The sequence below is a fragment of the Ornithorhynchus anatinus genome, chromosome X2, assembly GCF_004115215.2.
Source record: "Ornithorhynchus anatinus isolate Pmale09 chromosome X2, mOrnAna1.pri.v4, whole genome shotgun sequence".
Classification (NCBI taxonomy): domain Eukaryota; kingdom Metazoa; phylum Chordata; class Mammalia; order Monotremata; family Ornithorhynchidae; genus Ornithorhynchus; species Ornithorhynchus anatinus.
Window position 1 is genome coordinate 2,600,024 of NC_041750.1, and position 25,396 is coordinate 2,625,419.

General features: G+C 53.6%; 1 protein-coding gene across 2 annotated transcripts in view; it reads right to left on the reverse strand.

Annotated features, from left to right (window-relative positions):
* The window catches only part of PSD2 (pleckstrin and Sec7 domain containing 2), a 41,866-nt gene that overhangs the window by 8,993 nt on the left and 7,477 nt on the right, over nt 1-25,396 (reverse strand). Inside the window, exons 2-7 of one of the 2 annotated variants that reach the window (XM_029052371.2) lie at nt 18,247-18,548; nt 10,152-10,652; nt 8,603-8,797; nt 5,946-6,026; nt 5,088-5,200; nt 2,376-2,434 (exon numbers count right to left, since the gene is read on the reverse strand). In XM_029052371.2, coding sequence (XP_028908204.1) covers nt 2,376-2,434; nt 5,088-5,200; nt 5,946-6,026; nt 8,603-8,797; nt 10,152-10,652; nt 18,247-18,527 — 1,230 coding nt within the window. In that variant the 5' untranslated portion in view covers nt 18,528-18,548. Of the gene's footprint in view, nt 1-2,373; nt 2,435-5,087; nt 5,201-5,945; nt 6,027-8,602; nt 8,798-10,151; nt 10,653-18,246; nt 18,549-25,396 lie in introns of both variants that reach the window. The other variant, XM_029052370.2, reaches the window with a different exon arrangement.

The window sequence follows — 25,396 nt, forward strand, 5'->3', positions numbered from 1 at the left end:
GGTCCCCTTCTGCCCCAATCCCACCCTAGACAAGAATCACCTTCTGTTGGGAGTGGGATAAATCCCTCCTTAGTCCACGCAGGAGTGACAGAGGCTGTGTGGGGTTTTTTGTGTTTGAGTGTGTGTGTGCATGAGAGAGAGAGAGAGACAAGCAGGGACAGAGACATATGGAAAGACACAGAAAAATAAAAGGCAGAGCTACCAAGAGAGAAAGGAGACAGAGACTTAGAGAGATGGCACAGTCAAGCCCCACCTTCAGTGAGGGAAGATCAGATGAAGAAGGGAAACCCTCAGTTAATCACTTTAACTCAAAGATTCAATTGCCTCCGTCTCCTGCCCTTCCTCTCCCCTCCTGCCCCAGTATGGAAGCCAGCCTGGAGGAGGAGCAGGGAGAGGCAGCCCCTCAGGGGCAATGGGCAGGTTGAAGCCGGAAATCTGGTTCAGCTGGGCCTGGAGCCACAAGGACCAGTAATGCCCAGGTCCAGTGTGGGCTGGGAGGGGGGCTTGGACCTCACTTCCACACACCCGGGGAGGTTACACAAGCTCCTGGCCGACCAGGGCCTTCTGGGCCTTCACAATCAGAGCAACAACAAAACAACACCACCCAGAATCTTTGTGCCGGTTACTTTCCCATCAGTGATCTCCAGAAACTCACCACCTCTCCGTGATGGAGCTGGGCAGGTGAGGAGAGCAAGAGAAGGGGCTGGGGGGTGAAGGGGGGAGAGGAGAAGAATGGGTGAGGGGTGAGAAGAAGAGAGGAGGAGAGTGGGAGGAAGGGTGGGAGAGCAGGAGAAGGGAGGAGAGGTAGGGAGGAGAGGGAAAAGGGGAAGGATGGAGGGATGGGAGAGTGGGAGGAGGGGCAGGGGGAAATGGGGAGTCATGGGGGGGATTCAGGTGTGGTCAGAACCAGATAGACACACACATAGCAGATGATAGGGAATGTATCTCTCTCTCTCTCTCTCTGACACATACACACACACACACAAACAGCAGCACTTACCACCTAGGAAAGGAGAAAAAGGCAGGAAGATGGGGTCCAGGAGCAGAAGGAAAAAAGGAGAGCTTCATGAGGCGAGGGAGGCGAGCGAAAGGAGACCCCCACCCATCCCCAGCAGAACTGCACCCGTGGGGAGTCCGGGGGGGGGGTGAGAGGAGACCCAGAAACCGAGTCCCGGAACCGCCTGGGCTAGATACCGCCTCCTCGATTCTCACAACGCCCCTCGAGAGGGCGGAGTGGGATGGTTACCTCTCCATTGTGCAGATGGGCAAACTGAGGCTCAGAGAGGCTCAGGGACTGGCCCCGCGTCACCCAGCAAACCCAGTGCCCGGCCAAGATGGAGCAGGGCCCGGCTCTCCTCGGAGATGGGGGTCAAGGAGCTAGGGCAGGGAGGGAGGGAGAGGGGACGGAGCAGGAAGGGATAATGTGGGTGACAGCCAGAAGGGGACCGTGGGGTAGCCCCTCAGAGCTGGGAGGCTAACGATGCCCTGAGACCCCAGGAAAGTTTGCCAGCCACCACTAGAGAGACAGGGCAGGCAGAGAAGGGGCACGAAGCGGGCAAGAGGACGTGGAGGAGGAGGAGGAAGGAGGGAGGAAAAAGGTCTGTTGCCAAATCCGGCCCATTCTTTCTCTCCAGTATCTCCAGGGACTATGGCCGACCTGATTATCTTGTATCTCCCCCAGCGCTTAGTACAGTGCTTGGCACACTGTATGTGCTTAAATACCACATTTGTTATTATTATTAATAGTAGTAGAGCACAAGTATTATTAGTAGTAGTATGCATTTAAAGCCAACCTCACCACTTGAACACATATGTGCATATTCGATATTTCTGTCTGTCTCCCCCATTAGACTGGAATCCCCTTGTGGGCAAAGAATGTGTCTCCTGGGCTTCTGTTGCACTTCTCAGCACTTAGTACAGAGCACAGCGCCCTGTACTCAGGAGGAGCTCAATAAATAATAATAATAATGATAATAATTGCGGTATTTGTTAAGCACTGATTGTATGTGAGGCGCTGTGCTAAATGCTGAGGGAGATATAAGCAAATCAGGTGGACGCAGTCCCTGCCCCACGAGGGGCTCATAGTCTTAATCCCCATGAGGCAACTGGTGCCCAGAGAAGTGAAGTGACTCGCTCAGGGTCACCCAGCTGACAAGTAGCAGAGGCAGGATTAGAACCCAGGTCGTTTGACTCCGAGGCCCGGGCTCGTTCCGCTAGGCCGTGCTGCTACACCTCTCCCAGATTAGGACCCCAAAGCCCCCCACCCAGCAGCGCTTCCCCTTTTTTCCTTTTTTCTATCCTTCGTCCCTCCCCAATTCCATCCCCTGTCCCGCCCTGCCCCGTCGCAGATACGCCCCCGGCCCACCCCCACTCACGTGGCCGTGCAGGTCCGTGTTGAGGAGCATCAGGGCACATGTGAGGGTGTGAATTCCGTCTGAAACACAGCAGAGAGGCCTTTAACCTCGATCCAGGCACGCCCCCTTCTCACGCCCCTCCGACGACCAGTTCGGTCCAGGGTGGGGGGCTTCCCACGGGACCCCCGGCAGCCGGACATCGCGCCCTCACTCAAGTGGAGAGGTCTAGCGGCACAACATCCAACATCCCCTGCTTGGGAAGGTCTCGAGGGACCCGCAGGGTGGGGCAGGGGGGTGTCTCATCCCTTATCCCCCGTCCCCGGGGTTAATCCCTGGTGGGTGGGGACTCCGTTTCCCATATCCGGGGTACTTTCCCACTTGCTTGGTGTTACATTCAGTGGGCGTTCAATAAACACCTTAATCCGTCCCCCTGACTATGACAACAAGGAACAGTGTGTGGCCTTGTAGAAAGAGCCCAGGCCTGGGAGGACGGAGCCCCATGTGGGCGTGGGTTCTAATCCCGACTCCGCCACTTTTCTGCTGTTTAGGCCTTGGGCAAGTTACTTCACTTCTCTGGGCCTCAATTCCCTCATCTGTGAAATGGGGATGAAGACCGTGAGCCCCATGTGGTACAGGGAGAGCGTCCAACCAGAGTAGCTTGTACATACCCCAGTGCTTAGTACGGTGCCTGGCACACGGTACACGCTTAACAAAGACCACGACAACAACAAGAAAAAAGAGAGGTCTAGAGGAGAACCATTTCCCCTCAGTCGGGCTGGCCAGGAGAGGAAATGAAGATCAATTATCTCGTTTCCCGGTGACTGCATAATCCATCATTTCCCAGGGTCTAATTAACCTTTCATGGTCATTAAAAAAGAATCCTAACTGCCTCACCTGAAACTCGACATTTGCACTCGACACTTGGGCGGTGGTGGGAGGGGAGGGCTCAGCTCCCCCAAGGTACCTGGGGGTGCTGGGGAGGGAGGCTAAGCTCAACCAGGATACACTGATGCAAGCTAATAATAATTATAATAATACTAATGGTACTTGTTAAGCGCTTACTATGTGTCTGTTTGTTGTTGTACTGTCCTCTCCCAAGCGCTTAGGACAGTGCTTTGCACACAATAAGCGCTCAATAAATACGACTGAATGAATGAATGCTCTAAACGCCGGGGTAGAGACAAGTCAATCAAGTTGGACATAGTCCCTGTCCCACACGGGGCTCACTGTCTTAATCCCCATTTTACTGATGAGGAAACTGAGGCACGGAAGTGAAGTGCCTTGCCCAAGGTCATGCAGCAGCCGAGTGGCAGAGCCCAGATCCTTCTGACTCCCAGGCCTGGGGCTCTAGCCACTAGACCACACTGCTAGGATCCAGGACACTCCGACCGGAGATGAATTGATGCAGGGGGGATATGTGGAGGGACAGGGTCTGTCCTACTCTGCTCCACCCATCACCCCTGCCCCCAACTCTCCCAGCCTGCCCAGTCTCCCCAGTCCCAGAGGCCGGCCAGTGAAGCGATTGGTCCGGAGAGTGGAGACAACCTGCAGCCTCAGACGGGATGATGGCTGATGATGATGCCATTTCTTAAGCGCTTACTATATGCCAAGCACTGTTCTAAGCACTGATGCCTCCATCTGACACCGCTGAGCCCTCCGTAGCTGGAAACTCATCTTGGGGTGGGACCCTCAGTGCGGCTTAGTAAGGGTCAGGGGTAGGTGTGGGGGTGGGATGGGGGTCCTTTCCACTTTTTTGCTTACTTTTACTGTATTCAGTTGCATCTATGTGTCTCTTCTTGTTCCCACCTCCCCACTAGAGTAGAATAGTTTCTCAGTATGGCGTAGTGGCAAGAGCACGGGCTTGGGAGTCAGAGGACGTGAGTTCTAATCCCAGTTCCGCCACTTGTCTGCTGTGTCACCTTGAGCAAGTCGCTTCACTTCTCTGTGCCTCAGTTCCCTCATCTGTAAAATGGGGATTAAGACTGTGTGCCCCATGTGGGACAGGGACTGTGTCCAACCTGATTAGCTTGTAACCACCCTTGTGCTTAGAACGGTGCCTGGCCCAAGTAAGCGCTTAACAAATGCCACTATTATTATTATTACTAAATCCAAGAGTCCTCCCCAGACCGATGCCCGGCCAGGGCAGTGCCCAGCCTAGTGCCCAAGCCTGGCAGTATTTATCCGAGTGCCCTATCGCACAGACCAGTGGCCAACCACCTGCAGATGTCCAGCCCGGTGCCTGATCTCAGCCCAGGGCCCAGCCATGACAGTGCCCAGCCTAGTGTCCAGCCCAGTGCCCAACCACATTGCCCAGTGCCCGCCCACCACCAGATGCCTGGCCCAGTGCCCGACCCCAAACCGATGCCTGCCCCCAGCAGCATCCAGATCAGTGCCCGGCCACAAGCAGATGCCCAAGCCGGTGCCCGACCTCAGACAAGTGCCCAGCCACCAGCAGATGCCCAGCCCGGTGCCCGACCCCAGCCCCAGTGCCCCACCCCCAGCAGCACCCCCAGCAGCCCTATACCTGGCCCCTGAAGCATCCAGACCAGTGCCCGGCCACCAGCAGATGCCCAGCCCAGTGCCCGACCTCAATCCACAGCCTGACCTCAGCCTAGCAGCAGAATCCAGTCTAGTGTCTAATCCCAACCCTGTGCCCGGCCCCCAGCCCGGTGCCCAGCCCCCAGCAGCGCCCAGAGCCCCGTGGCAAGAGCTGGCATGGGAGAAGGGCCATACCTTCGGATGGGCTCTCGCCCTGGTTGCACTGGCAATATCTTCTGGAGAAGTGGGTGAGCACCCGCTCCCGCTCCTGAGTCTCCCCCATCAGGGGGAAGGTCTTGAGGAACGTCCTGGGTGGAAAGACCGACGGGGTGGGGTGTCAGGGCTGCTGGCTCCACCCCAGCCCCCCTTCCAGGGTTGGGAGGCTGAGCGTGGGGGTGACCAGTAGGAAGGACAGAGGGAATAGGGAGGCCTAGTGAAAACTGCTCAGGTATATGGGGAGGCGGGAGAACCCAGGTTCTAATCCCAGCTCTTCCACTTGCCGGCTGAGTGACCTAGGGAAAGTCGCTTAAATTCTCTGTGCCTCAGTTTCCTCATCTTTAAAAGGGGGATTAAAATCCCCGCTTTCTCTCCCGCTTAGACGGGGAGCCCCATGTGGGACAGGGACTCTGCCCGATCTGATGATTCTGCATCTCTCCCAGAGTTTAGTACTCGGTGCTCGGCACACAGCAAGGACTTTAGAAATGGCACTGTTTTTAAAATCGATGATTATTATACAAACGTGGCTCTGTATCCACCAGGTTGGAACCAGATTTGGTGACCCGGCATTATCTCTCGGATCTCTGAAATCATCAGAAGATCTGGGTTCTACTCCCAGCTCTGCTACTTATCTGCTGGGCAATCCTTTCACTTTTCTGGGCCTCAGTTCCCTTATCTGGAAAATGGGGTCATATCCTACAGGCAGTAGACTCTAAGCTCTGGAAGGTCGGGGTATCCCGGGACAAGATCCAGACTCGGGGGGCAGGATAGGGAGGGGCTCCTCCAGGAGGCGGCTGCCCACCCCCAATCCCTACCCCGTGGGCCGGGAATGCTCACCTAAGCGCTCTGTCCAGGGTGAGGCCGGAGAAGTCGAAGAAACTGAGGTATTCTTCTGCCACAGACTTGCTGAACTCGTTACTGTAATGAGAGTAGGGCGGCGGGGGTTGGGGGGAAGAGAATAGGGAGGGGAAGGGGTGGAAAGGAGAGAGGGGAGGAGAGATGAAGGGGAAGAGGAGAAAGGGAGAAGAGGAGGAGATGGGGAGAGGAAAGAAGAGAGGGAAGGAGAGGAAAGGAGGGGAGGGAAGAGGAGAGAGAGAAGAGGAGGTAGGGGAGGAGAGGAGGAATCGGAAAGGAAGGAGGAGAGGGGAGAGGAAGAGGGACCGTACGGGACACCCACTCAGCTCAATGTACACCGTGAATGTACCTGTGGCATTACAGTATCCTCTCCCAAGCCCTTAATATAGTACTGTGCACACCGTACGCACTCAATAAATACCACTGATTGATTTCTAGAGCACTGTACTGGGCACCCACTGTGTGCAGAGCACAGTACTGGCTCCTTAGGAGTGTCCAGGAAAAGGAAAAGAGCAGATTTCTGCCTTCGAGCGGATAGTCTAAAGGAACAATTAGGAAACACAAATTGGCACGTTGGCAATAGTTAATCGGGCGTGAGATCGGCACTGTGTGAATCAATAGGAAGGGGAGAGAGAGGGAAGCTTTCTGAGGTCTGAGGAGGTTTTAATGTCCCCTGTCCCAGACTCAGCTGCCCCCCCAAAGCCCCACACAGACCTGAAGAACAAGTCCTGACACTCTTCACTTCCCTTAACTGTCATTTTTTTTAAGGTTCCTCTTCTGCCCTAGACTCTAAGTTCCCTGAGGCTAAAGTTCCCTTAGGGGAGGGATCATACTGTAATAACTCCAACATATTGTCCTCTCCCAAGCACTTAGTACAGTGCTCTGCACCCAGTAAGTGATCAATAAATTCCACTGCTGCTAACCCAGTCACCCCCCAGCTCAGTCTAGGCCCCTCAACATTATGGTTGTTCATAATAATAGTGAGAAAAATAGCCATACTTAAAAACCAGATAATTTTAACAACCAGCACACTGCAGAAGCAGTGTGGCCTAATGGAAAGAGCCCAGGCCTGGGAGTCGGGAGGACCTGGGTTCTCATCCCGGCTCTGCCATCTGCCTGCTGTGTGACACCGGACCAGTCACTTCACCTCTCTGGGCCTCAGTTTTCTCATCAGTAAAATGGGGATTAAATCCAACTCCCTCTTACTGAGACTAGTGAGTCCCTTATGGGACACAGACTGTGTCTGACTTGATCATCTTGTACCTCTCCCAGCGCTTAGTACAGTGCTTGGCACATAGAAAATGCTCAACAAGTACCACGATAATGATACTACTGTGATGAGAGATGTAACTATCCCAAGGGTTTTAGGGAAGAAATGGGGTGGGGGAGGTCTGGTGCAGGAGTCTTCTAGACTGTGAGCCCACTGTTGGGTAAAGATTGTCTCTATTTGTTGCCAAATTCTACTTTCCAAGCGCTTAGTACAGTGCTCTGCACACCGTAAGCGCTCAATAAATACGATTGAATGAATGAGGCCTGGCTTGGAGCAAGGACACACGTGCTGGACCCCACCTCGGAAGGAGAAAAGCCGTAATAATGATGGCATTTGTTAAGCGCTTACTATGTGCCAGGCGCTGTCCTAAACACTGGGATGGATACAAGCTAACCAGGCTGGACAAAGTCCCTGTCCCACATAGGGCTCACAGTCTTAATCCCCATTTCGCAGGTGAGGGAACCAAAGTACAGAGAAATTCTATTTCAAACAGCAGACAAGTGGTAGCCCTTGAAGATTCACCACCACCAGGGGGCGCGCCTTCCTTGGAGATAAATCATCACCAGGGGGCGCGCCTTCCCTGAAGATAAATCACCACCAGGGGGCGCGCCATCCTTTGAAGATTCACCACCACCAGGGGGCGCACCGTCCTTTGAAAATTCACAACCACCAGGGGGCGCCCCTTCCCTCAAAGATTAATCACCACCGGGGGGCGCGCCATCCCTTGATTCACCACCACCACCAGGGGGAGCGCCATCCCCTGAAGATTCACCACCACCAGGGGGCGCACCGTCCCTTGAAAATTCACAACCACCAGGGGGCGCCCCTTCCCTCGAAGATTACTCACCACCAGGGGGCGCGCCATCACGTGAAGATTCACCACCACCACCAGGGGGCGCGCCATCCCCTGAAGATTCACCACCACCAGGGGGCGCACCGTCCTTTGAAAATTTATAACCACCAGGGGGCGCCCCTTCCCTCGAAGATTAATCACCACCAGGGGGCGCGCCATCCCTTGAAAATTCACCACCGCCAGGGGGCGTGCCTTCCCTTGAAGATTCATAACGTTGGTATTTGTTCAGCGCTTACTATGTGCAGAGCACTGTTCTAAGCGCTGGGGTAGATACAGGGTCATCAGGTTGTCTCACGTGAAGCTCACAGTCTTCATCCCCATTTTACAGATGAGGTCACTGAGGCACAGAGAAGCTAAGTGACTTGCTCACAGTCACACAGCTGACAAAAGGCAGAGCCGGAATTCGAACCCATGACCTCGGACTCCCAAGCCCGGGCTCTTTCCACTGAGCCACGCTGCTTGGCGGTGCTCCCTAACCACCAGGGGGCGCGCCGTCGCTTGAAGATTCCCACTTACTTCTTGCCGAGCTGGCGGGCTACATCACAGTGCTTGAACCCCTCGAGGTTGTAGAGGCGCTGAGCCAGGCGCCGGGCGGCCTCCCCGTCCACCCGGCAGCCGTTGGCTAAGGTGTCCGTGCTCCCCTGGTCCAGCTGCTCCGCGCTGCCCAGGTCCGAGTCGGAGTTGAACAGGGTGTCCTCCAGACTGGCATCACTGAGGCGGGAACAGGAGAGGAGAGCAGGGGTTGGGGAGGTGAGTGGGGGATGCCCCGAGGTGTCCTATCCCGGCTTGATTACTTTATCAGCCTCCTTGCTGACCAGCCTCCTTGCTGACCTCTGTGCCGCCTGTCTCTCCCCACTCCAGTCCATGCTTCACTCTGCTTCCCGGGTCATTTTCCTAAAAAAATGTTCAAGGAATGTTTCCCCACTCCTCAAGAAACTCCAGAAACATCGGATCCAGCATCAGTGGAGTCAGAGACCCTGCCGCTGTGGGGAAGGAAGTCCCTGACCTTCCCTCCCGGGCTCTCATTTAGCCCCCAAACAACCCTCCACTTCGGATCTCCCTCACCTCTTTCTCCTGAGCAGGCCTCAGAGATGTTCTTCCCAATCAGCCCCTCAATCCCCTCAGGAAGTACACTGGGGGGACGAGGGTCTCCTTCCCATTTCACACATGGGAAAATCATTTTTAATGTCTCTCCCCCCTCCTTAAATTGTAAGTTCCTCAAGGATGGGGATTTTTGTCTACTAATTCTACTAAGTACAGTGCTCTGCACACAGTAGGTTGTCAACTCAAGAACAGAAATCAAGTCTACTTACTCTACTGGACTCTCCCAAGCACTTAGTTCAGTGCTTGGCACATGACCGTAAGGTCCACAAGGACAGGGATCTCATCCTCTAGACTCTAAGCTCGTTGTGGGCAGGGAATGATGTACTCCCTCACGTGCGTAGTGCAGTGCTCTGCACACAGTAAGCACTCAACACATACAATTGAAATATGAAATACTTTCAGATTGGACTCTCCAAAAATGCTTGCCACAGAATTGTAAACTCCTTAGAAGCAGCATGACCTAGTGGCAAGAGCATGGGCTTGTGTGTCAGAGGACAAGGTTCTAATCCCGCTCCACCACTTGTCTGCTTGTGACCTTGGGCAAGTTTTGGGCACAGTTGATTAGACTGTGAGCCCGTCACTGGGCAGGGATTGTCTCTATCTGTTGCCGAATTGTACACTCCAAGTGCTTAGTACAGTGCTGTGCACATAGTAAGCGCTCGATAAATACTATTGAATGAATGAATGAATGTCACTTCACTTCTCTATGCCTCAGTTACCCCGTCTGTAAAATGGGGATTGAGACATGTGGGACAGGGACCGAGTCCAACCCGATCGGCTCGTATCGACCCCCGGCAGTGCCTGGCACCTAGTAAGTGCTTAAGAAATACCATGATTATGAATCATTATCATAAACATCAGTGATCGACCGACTGACGCACAGAGAGGGTGAGCCACCTGCCAGAGGTCGCACAGCGCAGCGGGGCCGGGCCCCGCCGCCCGAGGTCTTTCCCACCTTTACCTGACGGAGTTCATGGGCGAGGTGGCGGCCGCCTCGTCCTCCGCGTGGAAGCCATTGGGGAGGAGGGTCTTGAGGGAGAGGCGGGTGAGCACGTTCTCCGAGCGGCTGCTGGTGATGGAGTGTCTGAGGGGGCTCCCGGGGTCCCCGTCCGCGGCCGGGGCGGCCCCCCCGGGCCGCTGCTCGGCCTCCGCGCCCCCCGCGTCCCCCGCGTCCTCCCGGGGCCGGCCCTCCGGGGGCGGGGGGCTCTCCTTGACCCTCTGCTGGATGAGCGGCGTCAGCGGGGCCTCGAAGCTCACGCAGCTGTCCGTCTCGTCCGTCAGGCTGAGCACGTCCAGGGAGTCCAGGCTGCTGTAGTAGGTGCCCTTCATCAGGTCCGACTCCACGATCTTCTCGAAGGTGGAGCTGAAGCCGTCGCGGATGTCTTTAAACTGCAACTCCCGCTCTTCGTCGGGGCCCGCGGGGTCGGCGGGGTCGTCCGGGACGGCGCCCCCTGCCGGCTCTCTGGAAAACAGAGGGGCACGTGGGTGGGGGGCGAGACCGGCGCCCCCTGCCGGATCCTTGAAAAACAGCGGGGCACGTGGGTGGGGGCGAGGCCGGCGCCCCCTGTCGGATCCTTGAAAAACAGCGGGGCACGTGGGTGGGGGCGAGGCCGGCGCCCCCTGCCGGATCCTTGAAAAACAGCGGGGCACGTGGGCGCCGGCGCCCCCTGCCGGCTCTCTGCAGAACAGCATGGCACGTGGGCGGGGAACGAGGCCAGCGCCCTCTGCCGGCTCCCTTGAAAACAGCGGGCACGAGGCCGGCGCCCCCTGCCGGCTCCCTGAAAAATAGCGGGGCACGTGGGCGGGGGACGATGCCGGCGCCCCCTGCCGGCTGCCTGAAAAACAGCAGGGCACGTGATCTGGGGACGAGGCCGGCGGCCCCTGCCGGCTCTCTGAAGAACAGCGGGGCCCGTGGGGGGGGGGGGGGGGGGACGCCCCCTGCCGGCTCCCTGAAAAACACCCAGCCAACATGAGACCCCCCAGGTCCTCCTGACTCCCAGGCCCGTGCCTATCCACTAAGTAACTGTGCTATTTGTTCATAATAACTATAATAATATCGGTATTTGTTCAGCGCTTACTATGTCCCGAGCACCGTTCTAAGCGCTGGGGGAGATACAGGGTAATCAGGTTGTCCCACGTGAGGCTCACAGTCCCCATTTTACAGATGAGGTCGCTGAGGCACAGAGAGGTGAAGTGACTTGCCCACAGTCACACAGCTGACAAGTGGCAGGATCGGGATTCGAACGCAAGACTTCTGATTCCCAAGCCCGGGCTCTTTCTCTTCCAGGCGCAGTACTAAGCGCTGGGGAGGGGATACAAGCCAATTGTGCTGGACCCAGTCCCTGTCCCACATGGGGCTCACAATCTTAATCCCCATTTTGCAGATGAGGTGACTGAGGCACAGAGAAGTGAAGCGACTTGTCTAAGGTCACACAGCAGACAAGTGGTGGAGCCGGGGTTGGAACTCATGACCTTCCGACTCCCAGGCCCGGGCTCTATCCACTAGGCCATGCTGCTTCTCTACTTAGACCACACTGCTTCTCTAATACACTCACATACCCTCGGTATAACACAATGATAATAATAATGATGGCATTTGTTAAGAGTTTACTAAGTACCAAGCACCGTTCTAAGCACTGGGGTAGATATACGGTAATCAGGTTGTCCAATGTGGGGCTCACAGTTTTAACCCCCATTTTTCAGATGAGGTAACTGAGGCCCAGAGAAGTTAAGTGGGTCACCCAAAGTCACACAGCAGACAAGTGGCGGAGCTGGGAGTCAGAAGGTCATGGGTTTTCATCCCGGCTCCGCCACTTGTCTGCTGGGTGGCTTTGGGCAAATCACTTCACCTCTCTGTGCCTCAGTTACCTCATCTGTGAAATGGAGATTAAGATTATGAGCCTTATGCAGGATAGGGACTGTGTCAGACCTGATTTGGTGGTATCCACCCCAGCACTTAGTACAGAGACTAGCACACCATAAGCCCTTAACAAATTCCATAATTATCAGTTATTATTAGAACCCGCATCCTCTGACTCCCAAGCTCATGTTCTTTCCACTAAGTCACGCTGCTTCTCAATGATGGTATTTGTTAAGTGCTTACTATGTGCCAGGCACTGTACTAAGCGCTGAGGCGGATATAAGCAAATCGGCTGGACACAGTCATTCGGACGCTCGGCAAACCCCTACCAAACATACACACAACACACTCGGGAACACTGAGGGCAAACAGTATACTCACATGTGCAGCATCCGCACACTATTCTCACACCCACACTAAAATGGCACACAAACCTACCCTCAAATGGAACACACCCATGGTACACACGATTGTCCCCGTACACACAATCGTCCCCGTACACACAAACACGTTCAGACAGCATTCATACACACAGAGCAATGGCTGGGGGAAGCAGCAGATCTAACCTTTTCATTCAAACATTCATTCATTCATTCACTTGTATTTATTGAGCGCTTAGTGTGCACACTGTACTAAGTGCTTGGGAGTATACAGCTGCCACATGTAGAGATGATACCCAGTAGAAAAGCAGCATGGCATAGTGGCTAGAGCCCGGGTCTGGGAGTCAGAAGGTCATGGGTTCTTATCCAGGCTCTGCCACTCGTCTGTTGTGGGACCTTGGGCAACTCACTTCACTTCTTTGGGATTCAGTCCCCTCATTTGGAAAATGGGGATTGAGACTGTGAGTCCCATGTGGGACAAGGACTGTGTCTAATCCAATTTGCTTGTAACCACCCCAGAGCTTAGTACAGTGCCTGGCATGTAGCACTTTACAAATATCATCATTATTATAATTATTTCCTGACCTAAACTGGGGTCAGGAACCGTGGCAACCCCAGGGCCTAACTCACCAGCTGCCTTGCCTCCAGTGTCCCAGCCCCTCACATCTTGCCCTCTCTGATTCCCTGCCCTCCCCCATCATTCCAAAAAGCTGAGATGATGCCCAGTGCCCACCCGTAGAGAGAGGTTTTCTCCATCTAGATCATCTCCCCTTCCCCCATCCCCATTTCTCCAGCATGGACCACCAGTCACGTTGGGGATCACGGCCCAACCCGGCCCAGGCTTAGTCACCGGTGGGCCAATGTTTTGTGAGGGCAGGAGAAGGGGGTGGGCACTTTGAAGAGGATGGGCAGCGGGAGGGCAGACAGGCTTTGAGCTGCTTGGAAAGTGCCAACTGGGGATTCTTCAGTCCCACTTGATGCTCTCAGGCCTGGACACGGCCCCGGGCTGAGTGGCCAAGAAGTCCGGTCCGGGCGGCCCCCGGGGAGATGATGGATTCTCAACCGGGGTGGGCACCTGTCCCCCTCACCGCTGGGAAGCTGGAGCCTCTGCGTGTGCCGGCTGCCCTCCTGGACACCCACCCTCATGGCTAGAGATGCCAACTTACTCATTGTATCTCGATCTCGTCTATCTCGCCGCCGACCTCTTGCCCACGTCCTGCCTCTGACTTGGATCCCTCCCTCATCGAATCTGACAATGACTCTCCCCTCTTTCAAAGCTTTATTGAAGGCACATCTCCTCCAAGAGGCCTTCCTTGACTAAGCCCTCATTTCCTCTTTTCCCACTTCTCGCTGTGTCGCCCTGACTTGCTCCCTTACTCACTACCACTGCCAGCCCCGCAGCACTTATGTGCATATTTACAATTTATTTCTTTATTTATATTAATGTCTGTCGCCTCGTCTAGACTGTAAGCTCCTTGTGGGCAGGGAATGTGCCTTAACTACTGTCGTGCCATACTCTCCCATGACCTTAGTTTAGTGCTCCGCACTCAGTAGATGCTCAATAAATGTGATTGATTACTAGAGATGGACTATCCAATACCCCGACTCCCCGTTACCCATCACAGACCATCCAACATCCCTGATTTTCCCTCTCCATCCCTGACTCTCCTCCAGTGACCCAGCATAGACCATCCAACCCCCCTGACTCTCCCTCCAGCGACCCACCCATACCCGTGGCCTGGCCTGCCCTGCTCCAGGGACCAGCCGAGGGCTGTCTCCCGACTCCAGAATCCCCCGACAGAGGGACATCCTGGGCATGTGACCACATCAGCCCAAAGATTTTTCATGCCAATGTGGGGCAGGACATGAAGGTGGCCTCGGTGCTGGGAGGGGCAGACTAAGCCAGTTTCTGCCCCAGGAGAATCAGACCGACTATTCACGCGGAGTTCTTTATTTAGCTGCCTTAATTAGAGAAGCTTCACTCTGCCCCCCGGGGGGGGGGGGGGCAAGTGAGTTTGGGAGAAATCTAGGGCTGGCGACAGAGAGGCCATCTTGTCCATCCCCCTGGCTCCGGGCAGGACTTAGCCGGTGCCTCCTACATTTTTGGGCCTCTCCTGCTCTTAAAGGCTTGCAATACTATCAGATCCATTTTGCAGATGGGGAAGCTGAGGTCGCCAGTCTGGAAGTCTCACGTTCAAAGCCACAGTTTCTGGGGGCTGGACTCTCCACTGCCCTCCCCGGCAGGTTCCTTGGGCCCCGGGCTTCTGAGAAGGGGATACTGGACCAGGTCTGAGTTGGGATGAGACTGAAACCCACACCCCACAACTAGCCTGGGACGGACAGGGAAGAGTCGGGAGTGTTGGATGGTCCGTCCCTAACCTTGAACCAAGGGTCCTTGTGCCTCATTCATACCCACCAGATCCGGACCTTCCAGGGGTCAGGATCCAGCTGAGAACTGGAGGGAAAGAGCGAACACCTCTGGTTTCTCAAGCTAGGTGGATGAACAGGTAGTTTCCCCTTCCTTCTCCCCTGCCATTTCCTATATGAGTAGAGCAGAGATTGGATCTTTTTCCACCTCCCCCACAACGGTGGTGTCCCCAGCGCCCCCATATTACCACCAACTCTTGGGTATAGGGGGAGGAGGAAGGGAAGATATGGTGGGTGGGGGATGGGAGGAGAAGCCAGATCAGAAAAAGATACAGGCGGGGCCAGAAAGATCCCAGGAGATGGGCAGCCACACTTCAACTAGGACAAGGCCGCCCGGAGAAGGGATGACCCAGCCTGTCCGGGGGCATTCAAATGAGATGCGAATCTAGCACGGCCCCCAGGCAAACCCCAGGTTGTGGATCTCGGGGAGCAGGGCTCGTAGGTGGGATCCCTCGGACGGTAGGAGGAAGGCCCCCCATATAAATGACGACTTCATATCTCCCCCCGTCGCGGCCCCTCTCCCCCGGCCCTCCCTCCTTGCAGAAGCTTCTCCTCTTCCTTAACCTAATTACTCCAGGAGGCCGGTCCGGGCGTTCCTTTTTCTGTCCTTGGAAGGAAAGGACGCGTCCCCATGGCCCTCCTCCCCGTGACTGCCCTGCCCAAATATGGCGAGAAGCACCAATTATCTTTTCCCCATGAAGGGCATTCTCTTGACCTTTCCCGACAGCTCTGGCCTCCCAGCCCAGAGACGGGAGCCGTGGGAGCAGTTGAGTTTTGCGGATTCCTGGCTCCAAACCCCCCGGGGAGACTGGACCCTGAATCTGGCGTCCTGGATGGGGGGTCTTTATCCTCCTGCTCCCTCTGGGACCCTCTTCCTCCCACTCCCTCTAGACTGCCCCTGAAAATGAAACCCTTTCTAACCGCCCTCTCATCAGCAGAATCGGTCTCACGTCCACCGCCCGGGGGGGGGGGGGGTCCCGGTTCTTGCAGACCCCCCCACTCCTATGCCATGGCCAACTTTCAGATCCTCTGTGTCAGATGAGATCTGTGTTCCTCAGTGGGCGAAAGCCATAGGACGACACCCCCCGCCAACCAGTGGGACATGTGTAAGTCCTGCATGTGTCATGGGTTTCGCAGTCCCGTGTTCATATGCACATATATGAGGGTCCACGCCCCTCCCACTCCTGCAGCAGAAGGGTCGGGCAGGGGAACGAGACCTCAGTCTGTTCCAGCCTCCTGGGGGCTTGGGCGATGCTTTCTAATAATAATGATGATAATGTATTTATTAAGCACCTATTATGTTCCAAGCGCTGTGCTAAGCATTGGGGTAGATACCAGGTAATCAGTTCATAGTCGCTTTCCCAAACGGGGCTCCCAATGTAAAAGGGAAGACCAGTGGGGATCTCATCTCTCTTTTACAGAGGACACAGGCACAGAGAAGTTAATAGTCTTGTGGAGCGAGCCCAAGCTTAGGAGTCAGAGGAGCTGGGTTCTAATTCCAGCTCTGCCAAATGCTTTCTGTGTAACCTTGGGAAAATCATTTAACCTTTCTGTGCCTCAGTTTTCCTGTTCTCCCTCCTACTTTGGCTGTGAGCCCCCTGTGGGACAGGGATGGGTCCAACCTAATTAACTTAAATCTACGCCAGTGCTTTGCACAGTGCCTTGCACGTAGTAAGAGCTTAACAAATACCATAAAAATAAAACCATTAAAAAAATGGGGATTCAATACCTGTACTCCCTCCTACTTAGACTGTGACCCCCTTGTGGGACCTGTTTATTCCGTATTAACCCCGGTGTTTAGAACAGTGCAGTGTGGCGAAGTGACAGCGTGCCGGTCTAGGAGCCGGAGGACCTTGGTTTCAGTCCAAGCCGTGCCGCTAACCTTTGGACTGTGAGTCACTTAACTTCACTGTACCTCAGTTTCCCCATCTGAAAATTGGGATAATCATAAAAGACTTCTCTCCCTACCTGCCAGGGTTGTTGGGAGGGCTGAAATGCACTACTTAACGGGAGAGAGCTTTGGCAATAAAAGCACTATAGAAAACCCGAGGGATTTTTATTCTTACTATTCATTCACTCAATAGTATTTATTGAGCGCTTACTATGTGCAGAGAACTGTACTAAGTACTTGGAAATGGCTGACAGGCCCTCTGGACTGTAAGCCTTTTAAGGGCAGGGAACTTGTCTGCTAATTCTGTTGCATTCATTCAGTCGTATTTACTGAGCGCTTACTGCGTGCGGAGTACTGTACTAAGCACTTGGGAAAGTACAATACAACAAACACCAGTGACACTCCCTGCCCATGATGAGCTTACAGTCTAGTGTGGGGGGGAGACAGACACAGAGAAACAGCATGGCTCAATGGAAAGAGCCCGGGCTTGGGAGTCAGAGGTCATGGGTTCGAATCCCACCTCTTCCACTCGTCAGCTGTGTGACTGTGGGAAAGTCACTTAACTTCTCTGTGCCTCAGTTACCTCATCTGTAAAATGGGGATTTAACACTGAGCCTCATGTGGGACGACCTGATTACCCTGTATCTACCCCAGAGCTTAGAACAGTGCTCTGCACATAGTAAGCGCTTAACAAATACCAACATTATTATTATTATCAATATGAACAAATAAGATTACACAAAAGTGCTGAGGGGCTGGGAGAGGGGGGAAGAGCAATGGGAGCAAGACAGGGCGACGCAGAAGGGAGTGGGAGAGGAGGAAAAGTGGGGCTTAATCTGGGAAGGCTTCCTAGAGGAGATGGGCCTTCAAATAAGGCTTTGAAGGGGAGAGAGTCGCCGCCGGATTTGAGGAGGGAAGGCGTTCCGACAGGGCTCTGCCCAGAGTAGGCGTTCAGTAAATACCAGTTTACTGAAATTAGAGAAGCAGCGTGGAAAGAGCTCAATGGAAAGAGCCCGGGCTTAGGAGTCAGAGGTCATGGGTTCTCATCCCGGCTCCGCCACTTGGCAGCTGTGTGACTTTAGGCAAGTCACTTCACTTCTCTGTGCCTCAGTGACCTCATCTGGAAAATGGGGGTGAAGACCGTGAGCCTCACGTGGGACAACCTGGTGACCCTGTATCTACTCCAGCGCTTAGAACAGTGCTCGGCACACAGTAAGCGCTTAACAAATCAGTGGAAAGAGCCCGGGCTTGGGAGTCGGGGGTCATGGGTTCTCATCCCGGCTCTGCCGCTTGGCAGCTGTGTGACTGTGGGCGAGTCACTTCACTTCTCTGGGCCTCAGTGACCTCATCTGGAAAATGGGGATGAAGACTGGGAGCCCTGCGGGGGACCTGATGACCCTGTATCTCCCCCAGCGCTTAGAACAGTGCTCGGCACAGAGTAAGCGCTTAACCAATACCAACACTGTTGGATTGGTGGAAGGAGGAGGCCGGTCATTACCTGAGCGGTTCGCCTGCGCTCCCGACGCCGTCCGCAGGGGGCGCCTCCTCGCCGCGCTGCTCCTCGTGCGCCTGCGCCGCCCGGCCGGGCGCGCGGCCCCGCCCCCCGGGCCCGCGCTCCACGTGCACGCCGTTCGGCAGGGCGGGCGCGAGCCCCGGCTGCTCGTCCCCGGGCTCGTCCCCGGGCTCGTCCCCGAGCTCGTCCGCCGCCGCGCGCGCCTCGCTGCAGGGCCCCGGGCCGCCGCCGGGGGGCGCCGACGGGCGGCGGGCCTCCTCGTTCATCGTCCCCGCGGGAAATCCTACCTAAAAAAGCACAAGAAAATAAATGGTGGCATTTGTTAGGCGCTTACTTTGTGGAAATCCAACCTAAAAAAAACAAAAGAAAATAAATGGTGGCATTTGTTAAGCGCTTACTTTGTGCCAAGCACTGTTCTGACCGCTGGAGGGGGATGTCAGCTGTGTGACGGTGGGCAAGTCACTTCACTTCTCTGTGCCTCAGTTCCCTCATCTGTAAAATGGGGATTAACTGTGAGCCTCGCGTGGGACAACCTGATTACCCTGGATCTACCCCCAGCGCTTAGAACAGTGCTCTGCACCTAGTAAGCGCTTAACAAATACCAACATTATTATACAAATTTATTGCTATTATTCTTGTCTGTCTGTCTCCCTCGATTAGACTGTAAGCCCGTCAAAGGGCAGGGACTGCCTCTTTCTGTTGCCGATTTGTCCATTCCAAGCGCTTAGTACAGTGCTCTACACATAGTAAGCGCTCAATAAATACGATTGAATGAATGATGGTGATTAGGCTGTCCCACATGGGGCTCACAGTCTTCATCCCCATTTTCCAGATGAGGTCACTGAGGCCCGAGGAATAATAATAACAATGTTGGCATTTATTAAGCGCTTACTATGTGCAGAGCAGACGGTGAGCCCGTCAATGGGTAGGGATTGTCTCTATCTGTTGCCGAATTGTCCATTCCAAGCGCCTAGTGCAGTGCTCTGCACATAGGTGAAGCAGCGTGGCTCAGTGGAAAGAGCACGGGCTTTGCAGTCAGAGGTCATGGGTTCGTATGCTCTGCTCTGCCACTTGTCAGCTGTGTGACTGTGGACAAGTCACTCACTTCTCTGGGCCTCAGTTCCCTCATCTGGAAAATGGGGATGAAGACTGTGAGCCCCACGTGGGACAACCTGATTCCCCTGTGTCTACCCCAGCGCTTAGAACAGTGCTCTGCACATAGTAAGCGCTTAACAAATACCAACATTTTATAGTAAGCGCTCAATAAATACTACTGAATTAATTGAATGAATGTTCTAAACCCTGGGATAGATACAGGGTCATCAGGGTGTCCCAGATGGAGCTCACAGTTTTCATCCCCATTTTACAGATGAAGTCACTGAGGCCCAGAGAAGTGAAGTGACTGGCCCCAAGTCACTCAGCTGGCAAGTGGCGGAGCCGGGATTAGAACCCACCGCCTCTGACTCCCCAACCTGGGCTCCTTCCACTGAGCCATGCTGCTGCTCTACCTGCGCTGGAGGGGGAGGGGAGAGAGACAGGCAGACATGGGGAGAGACAGATGAAGATGGGGAGATGGGGGAATGAGAGAGAGACACAGGGGCAGGGAGAGAGAGGGACAATCAGAGAGACAAGAGAGTATCAGACCCAGAGAAAGAGACAGAGATGGGGGGAATCGGAGAGAGACAAGGGGAGGGAGAATCAGAGAGACACAGAGAAACAGAGGCAGAGAGGGGACAATCAGAGACAGAGAGAGGGAGAGAGAGGGAGAATCAGAGAGATGCAGAGAAACAGAGACGGGGGAATCAGAGAGAGACAGAGATAGGGAGAATCAGAGACACAGAGAAACAGAGGCAGAGATGGGGGAATCAGGGAGAGACAGAGAGAGAGAATCAGAGAGAAACAGAGAAACAGAAGCAGAGAGGGGGGAATCAGAGAGATACAGAGATAGGGAGAGAGAGGGACGATCAGAGAGGCACAGAGAATCAGACACAGAAACAGAGATGGGGAAATCAGAGGGAGAATCAGAGAGACAGAGAGAAATGGAGACAGAGATGGGGGAATCAGAGAGAGTGAGAATAAGAGACACGTAGAGAAACAGAGGCGGAGATGGGGGAAATCAGAGAGAGACAGAGAGGGAGAATCAGAGAGACAGAGAGAATCAGAGATGGAGAAACATAGACAGAGATGGGGCAATCAGAGACAGAGAATCAGAAGTCAGAGAAACAGAGACAGAGGTGGGCGAATCAGGGAGAGAGGGAGAATCAGAGAGACAGAGAGAATCAGACAGAGAAACAGGGATGGAGTGATGGGGTATAAGAGAGAGAGAGACAGGGAGAGGGAGGGAGAATCAGGGACCATCAAGGACAGAAACAGGGAGAATTAGAGACAGAGAAACAGAGACGGAGAGATGGGGGAATCCGAAAGAGACAGAGATAAGGTGAGAGAGAGGGAGAATCAGGGAGCATCAGAGAGAGCAGAGATCGGGATAATCAGGGAGCAACAGAGAGACAGAAATGGGGAGAATCAGAGAGAGACAAAGAGACTCAGAGACAGAGAAACAGAGAGGGAGAGATGAGAGAATCAGAGACAGAAACAGTGATGGGGAGTTGGGGGAATGAGAGAGACAGAGCTAGGGAGAATCAGAGACATAGACAGGGAGAGAGAGGGAGAATCAGAGAGAGACAGAGATAGGGAAAGACAGGGAAAATCAGAGAGACAGAGACAGGGAGGATGGGAGAGAGGGAGAGACAGGGAGAAAGACTGAGATAGGGAGAGACAGAAGAGAGCCAACAGGTGAGCATCGGGGGGGGGGGGGGAGCTGCAGCAAGAGTTCCATTGATTGGGGACAGGGGACTGGACTGGATGACCTCCTGGCCCTTTCCAGCTCAAGAAGTCTCAGTTCAATGGCAGCAGAAGCAGCGTGGCTTAGTGGAAAGAGCCTGGGCTTGGGAGTCAGAGGTCGTGGGTTCTAATCCCGCCTCCGCCACTTGTCAGCTTTGGGCAAGTCACTTCACTTCTCTGGGCCTCAATTACCTCATCTGTAAAATGGGGATGAAGACGGTGAGCCCCACGTGGGACGACCTGATGACATTGTATTTACCCCAACCTCCCAGCCCTTAGAACAGCGCTTGGCACACAGTAAGCGCTTAACAAATGCCAACATTATTATTATTAATAATGCGCCTAATAATAATAATAATAATGTTGGTATTTGTTAAGCGCTTACTATGTGCCGAGCACTGTTCTAAGCGCTGGGGTAGACATAGGGGAATCAGGTTGTCCCACGTGGGGCTCACAGTCTTAATCCCCATTTTACAGATGAGGGAACTGAGGCACAGAGAAGTTAAGTGACTTGCCCACAGTCACACAGCCGACAAGTGGCAGAGCCGGGATTCGAACTCATGAGCCCTGACTCCAAAGCCCATGCTCTTTCCACTGAGCCACGCTGCTTCTCCTATAGCTTCTTTATAGCTTCTATATAGCTTCTTATTAGCTGCTTCTCCTAATAGCTGCTGCTATTAGCTGTGGTAGGGTAGGGGGTGTTTAGAAGGAAGGGTGGGGATACCGGAGAGTAAATTCCCCAAAGACATATACTGTCTCTTGCTATCCTTATAATAAAAAAAAGTGGAATTTGTTAGGCGTTTACCATGGGTTTGGGCTCTAAACCCGGCTCTGCCACCTACCTGCTGTGTGACCTTGGGCAAGTCACTTAACTGCTCTGGGCCTCAGTTTCCTCATCTATTAAATGGGGATTCAGAACCTGTTCTCCCTCAGGCTGTGAGCCCCAAGGGGACAGGGACAGAGTCTGAACTGAAGATCTCTTGACTCAACCAATTCCACAATTATTATAATAATAATGACGTTGGTGATTGTTAAGGGCTTACTACGTGCCGAGCACTGTTCTAAGCACTGGGGTAGGTGCAGGGTAATCAGGTTGTCCCACGTGAGGCTCAAAGTCTTAATCCCCATTTTACAGATGAGGTCACTGAGGCACCGAGAAGTCAAGCGACTTGCCCTAAGTCACACAGCTGACAGGCGGCGGAGCCGGCATTCGAACCCATGACCGCTGACTCCTAAGCCCGGGCTCTTTCCACTGAGCCACGCTGCTTCTCTAACTGGGTACCCCAGATGGGACAGGGAGGAGAGCAAGGATGATTCAGTAGCTTCACCTTCCCTGTCCAGTCCCCAAAAGCTTCAGCTTGTGCTCCCCTAAATCCCCTAACAGATGTGGACCCCAAGAAGCCTGGATGACTTCTGGCGTGTGGGGAGGTCTGACCTCTCCCTCTAGACTGTAAGCTCGTTGTGGGCAGGGAACGTGTCTGTTACTCTGTACCCTCCCAAGCGCTTAGTCCAGTGCTCTGCACACAGTAAGCGCTCAATAAATACAAGTGACTGACGGGTACAGCAATCGTCCGGAGGAGAAGCTGAGAGCCTCATCTCCCGCCCCAATGCGGTAGCGCGGATTCCCCCGAGTTTGTGACTTCACCACAGATTCCACAATCCCCTCTCCCCCTTTTTAGCACAGAGATACAAATCAATGTTTACTCAATTTGCAGAATATTGGAACACTCTTCAGTCTCCCTGAAGACCAGAAACAGCCAAAATAGCAACAGAAATTAAACAGAAGAGACCTTAGAAATAAAATCCAGGTTGAAGCGGAGACTCTTCCTAGCCTGTCGTTAAACCTCAGTTTCACCTGGGTTACCCCCAGAGTGGGTTAGAGAGGCAGCATGGCCTAGTGGAAAGACCCCGGGCCCGGGAGTCGGAGGACCTGGGTTCTAATCCTGGCTCCGCCATTTGTCTGTCGTGTGACCTTGGGGAAATAGCTTCACTTCTCTGGGTCTCAGTTTCCTCATCTGGAAGATGGGGATTCAATATCTGTTCTCCCTCCTACTTAGACTGGGAGCCCCTCGTGGGACGGGGACTGTGTCCGACCCAATTGATTTGTATCTATCCCAGTGCTTATTTATTTGCATTAATGCGTCTCCCTCTCTAGACCGTGAGCTCGTTGTGGGCAGGATTGGGTCTGCTGTTATATTGTACTCTCCCAAGCGCTTAGTACAGTGCTTTGTAAGCACTCAATAAATACAACTGAATGCTTAAAACAGTGCTTGACACATAATAAGCCCTTAACAAATGCCATTTAAAACCACAACCGTCCACTGACAACTTATTTCTTTCCACAACAAGGCAGGCTCTCCACCTTCTGATTCATCAATCAATCAATCAATGGCATTTACGGAGTGCTTACTGTGTGCAAAGCACTGTACTAAGCGGTTGGAAGAGAACAATACCACAGAGTCAACAGATGCATTCTCTGACCCCAAGGGCTTAACTTTGTTCCTAAACTCCACATCAGCTCAGACTCCTCATTCCTTCAGTTTTACTATACCTCCCTCTAGCCTCTCCCAATCAATCGATCAATCAGTAATATTTATTGACTGCTTGCTCCGTGCAGAGCACTGTACTAAGCACTTGGAAGAGTACAACGGTCTGTGCGCAGAGCACTGGACTAAGCAATAGGTTACCAGCTCGATATGGGCAGGGAACGTGTCTGCTAATTCCGCTGCATTATACTCTCCCAAGCGTTTAGTACAGTGCTCTGCACAACAGTTAAGTGCTCAAAAATAGCAATGATTGATTGATTGAGAGCATATCAGAGTTGGCAGACATGATCTCCCGCCTCAAGAAGTATACAGTCTACCGTGTGCAGAGCATCAAAGTTTTTAGGAGAGTCCTTTCCCAATTTTACAGGTGAGGAAACTGAGGCCTAGAGAAGTTCAGCGATCAGGCCAAGGTCCCACGGTAGAACCGAGGTCCTCTGACTTCCAACAGGCCACGCCGCTTCTTGATGATAATAGTGGTTGAATAATAATGTTGGTATTTGTTAAGTGCTTACTATGTGCAGAGCACTGTTCTAAGCGCTGGGGTAGATACAGGATAATCAGATTGTCCCACATGAGGCTCACAGTCTTAATCCCCATTTTACAGATTAGGTAACTGAGGCCCAGAGAAGTTAAGTGACTCGCCCACGGTCACACAGCTGACAAGTGGGATTCGAACCCATGACCTCTGACTCCCAAGCCCGGGCTCTTTCCACTGAGCCACGCTGCTTCCCATCCTGGCACCCTGCAGCCTCCCACTTCGGGGGACGACCAGGGTCTTTGTTGGGGTGAGGGTGAGGGGGGGCTGTGGGGAGGGGAAGAGACTCCATGAATAAGAGGATTTCACTGGGTAGTTTTGTGGTTTTTTATGCATAATTGTGGAACAAGATCCCATTAGTCGGTGCTAATTAAGGGTTATTAATGAGATCTGCTCTCATTTGCCTAAACCATGGTCTTTAGTGAACTTGACTCTTCCGTTCTCCAGCCCTGGCTCTGATTTGGAGGCTCCTCCGTTCCAAGTTGCAGATCTCCCCCCACCTCCATGTTTTCTGTAAAGTCGGGGGGCTTGTCCCCCCGATGACAATACGGGGGTGGTAGACGGACAGAGAGCGTGGTTGAGGCCGGGCAGGGACTAATAGACTGGCACCTCAATTCTCTCCTGTCAGCTCCCAGGATCTTTTTTTAAAAAACGGTATTTGTTAAGCACTTACTATGTACTAAGCGCTGGGGTAGATACAAGCTAATCAGGTTGGACACAGTCCCCGTCCCACGTGGGGCTCACAGTCTCCATCCCCATTTTACAGATGAGGCAACTGAGGCCCAGAGAAGTGAAGTGACTGGCCCCAGGTCACACAGCAGACAAGTGGCAGAGCGGGGATTAGAAGCCAGGTCACGCTCCTTCTCAGTGCTTAGTAAATACTGAAATAAACTGACCTGAAGGGAAGGGGTGTTGGGGAGAGGAATGTGAGGTGGGGGGTGGGCAGTCCTCCCCCTGAAAAGGGGAATCACGCCCAGGAGAGTCAGAATTCTGAAATTCTAATTGGGAGAAATTTACCTATTAATGGTTTTTACAGGCCTCCTCTAGCATTGCTTTGCATATTGGAAGTGCTCAATAAATCCGACTGAATGAACGAACGCTTGGGAGAGTAAAAGAGTGTTAGTAGCTAATAATATTAGTAATTGTGGTATTTAAGTGCTTACCCTGTGCCAGGCACTGTATTGAGCTCTGGAATGGATAGAAGCAAATTGGA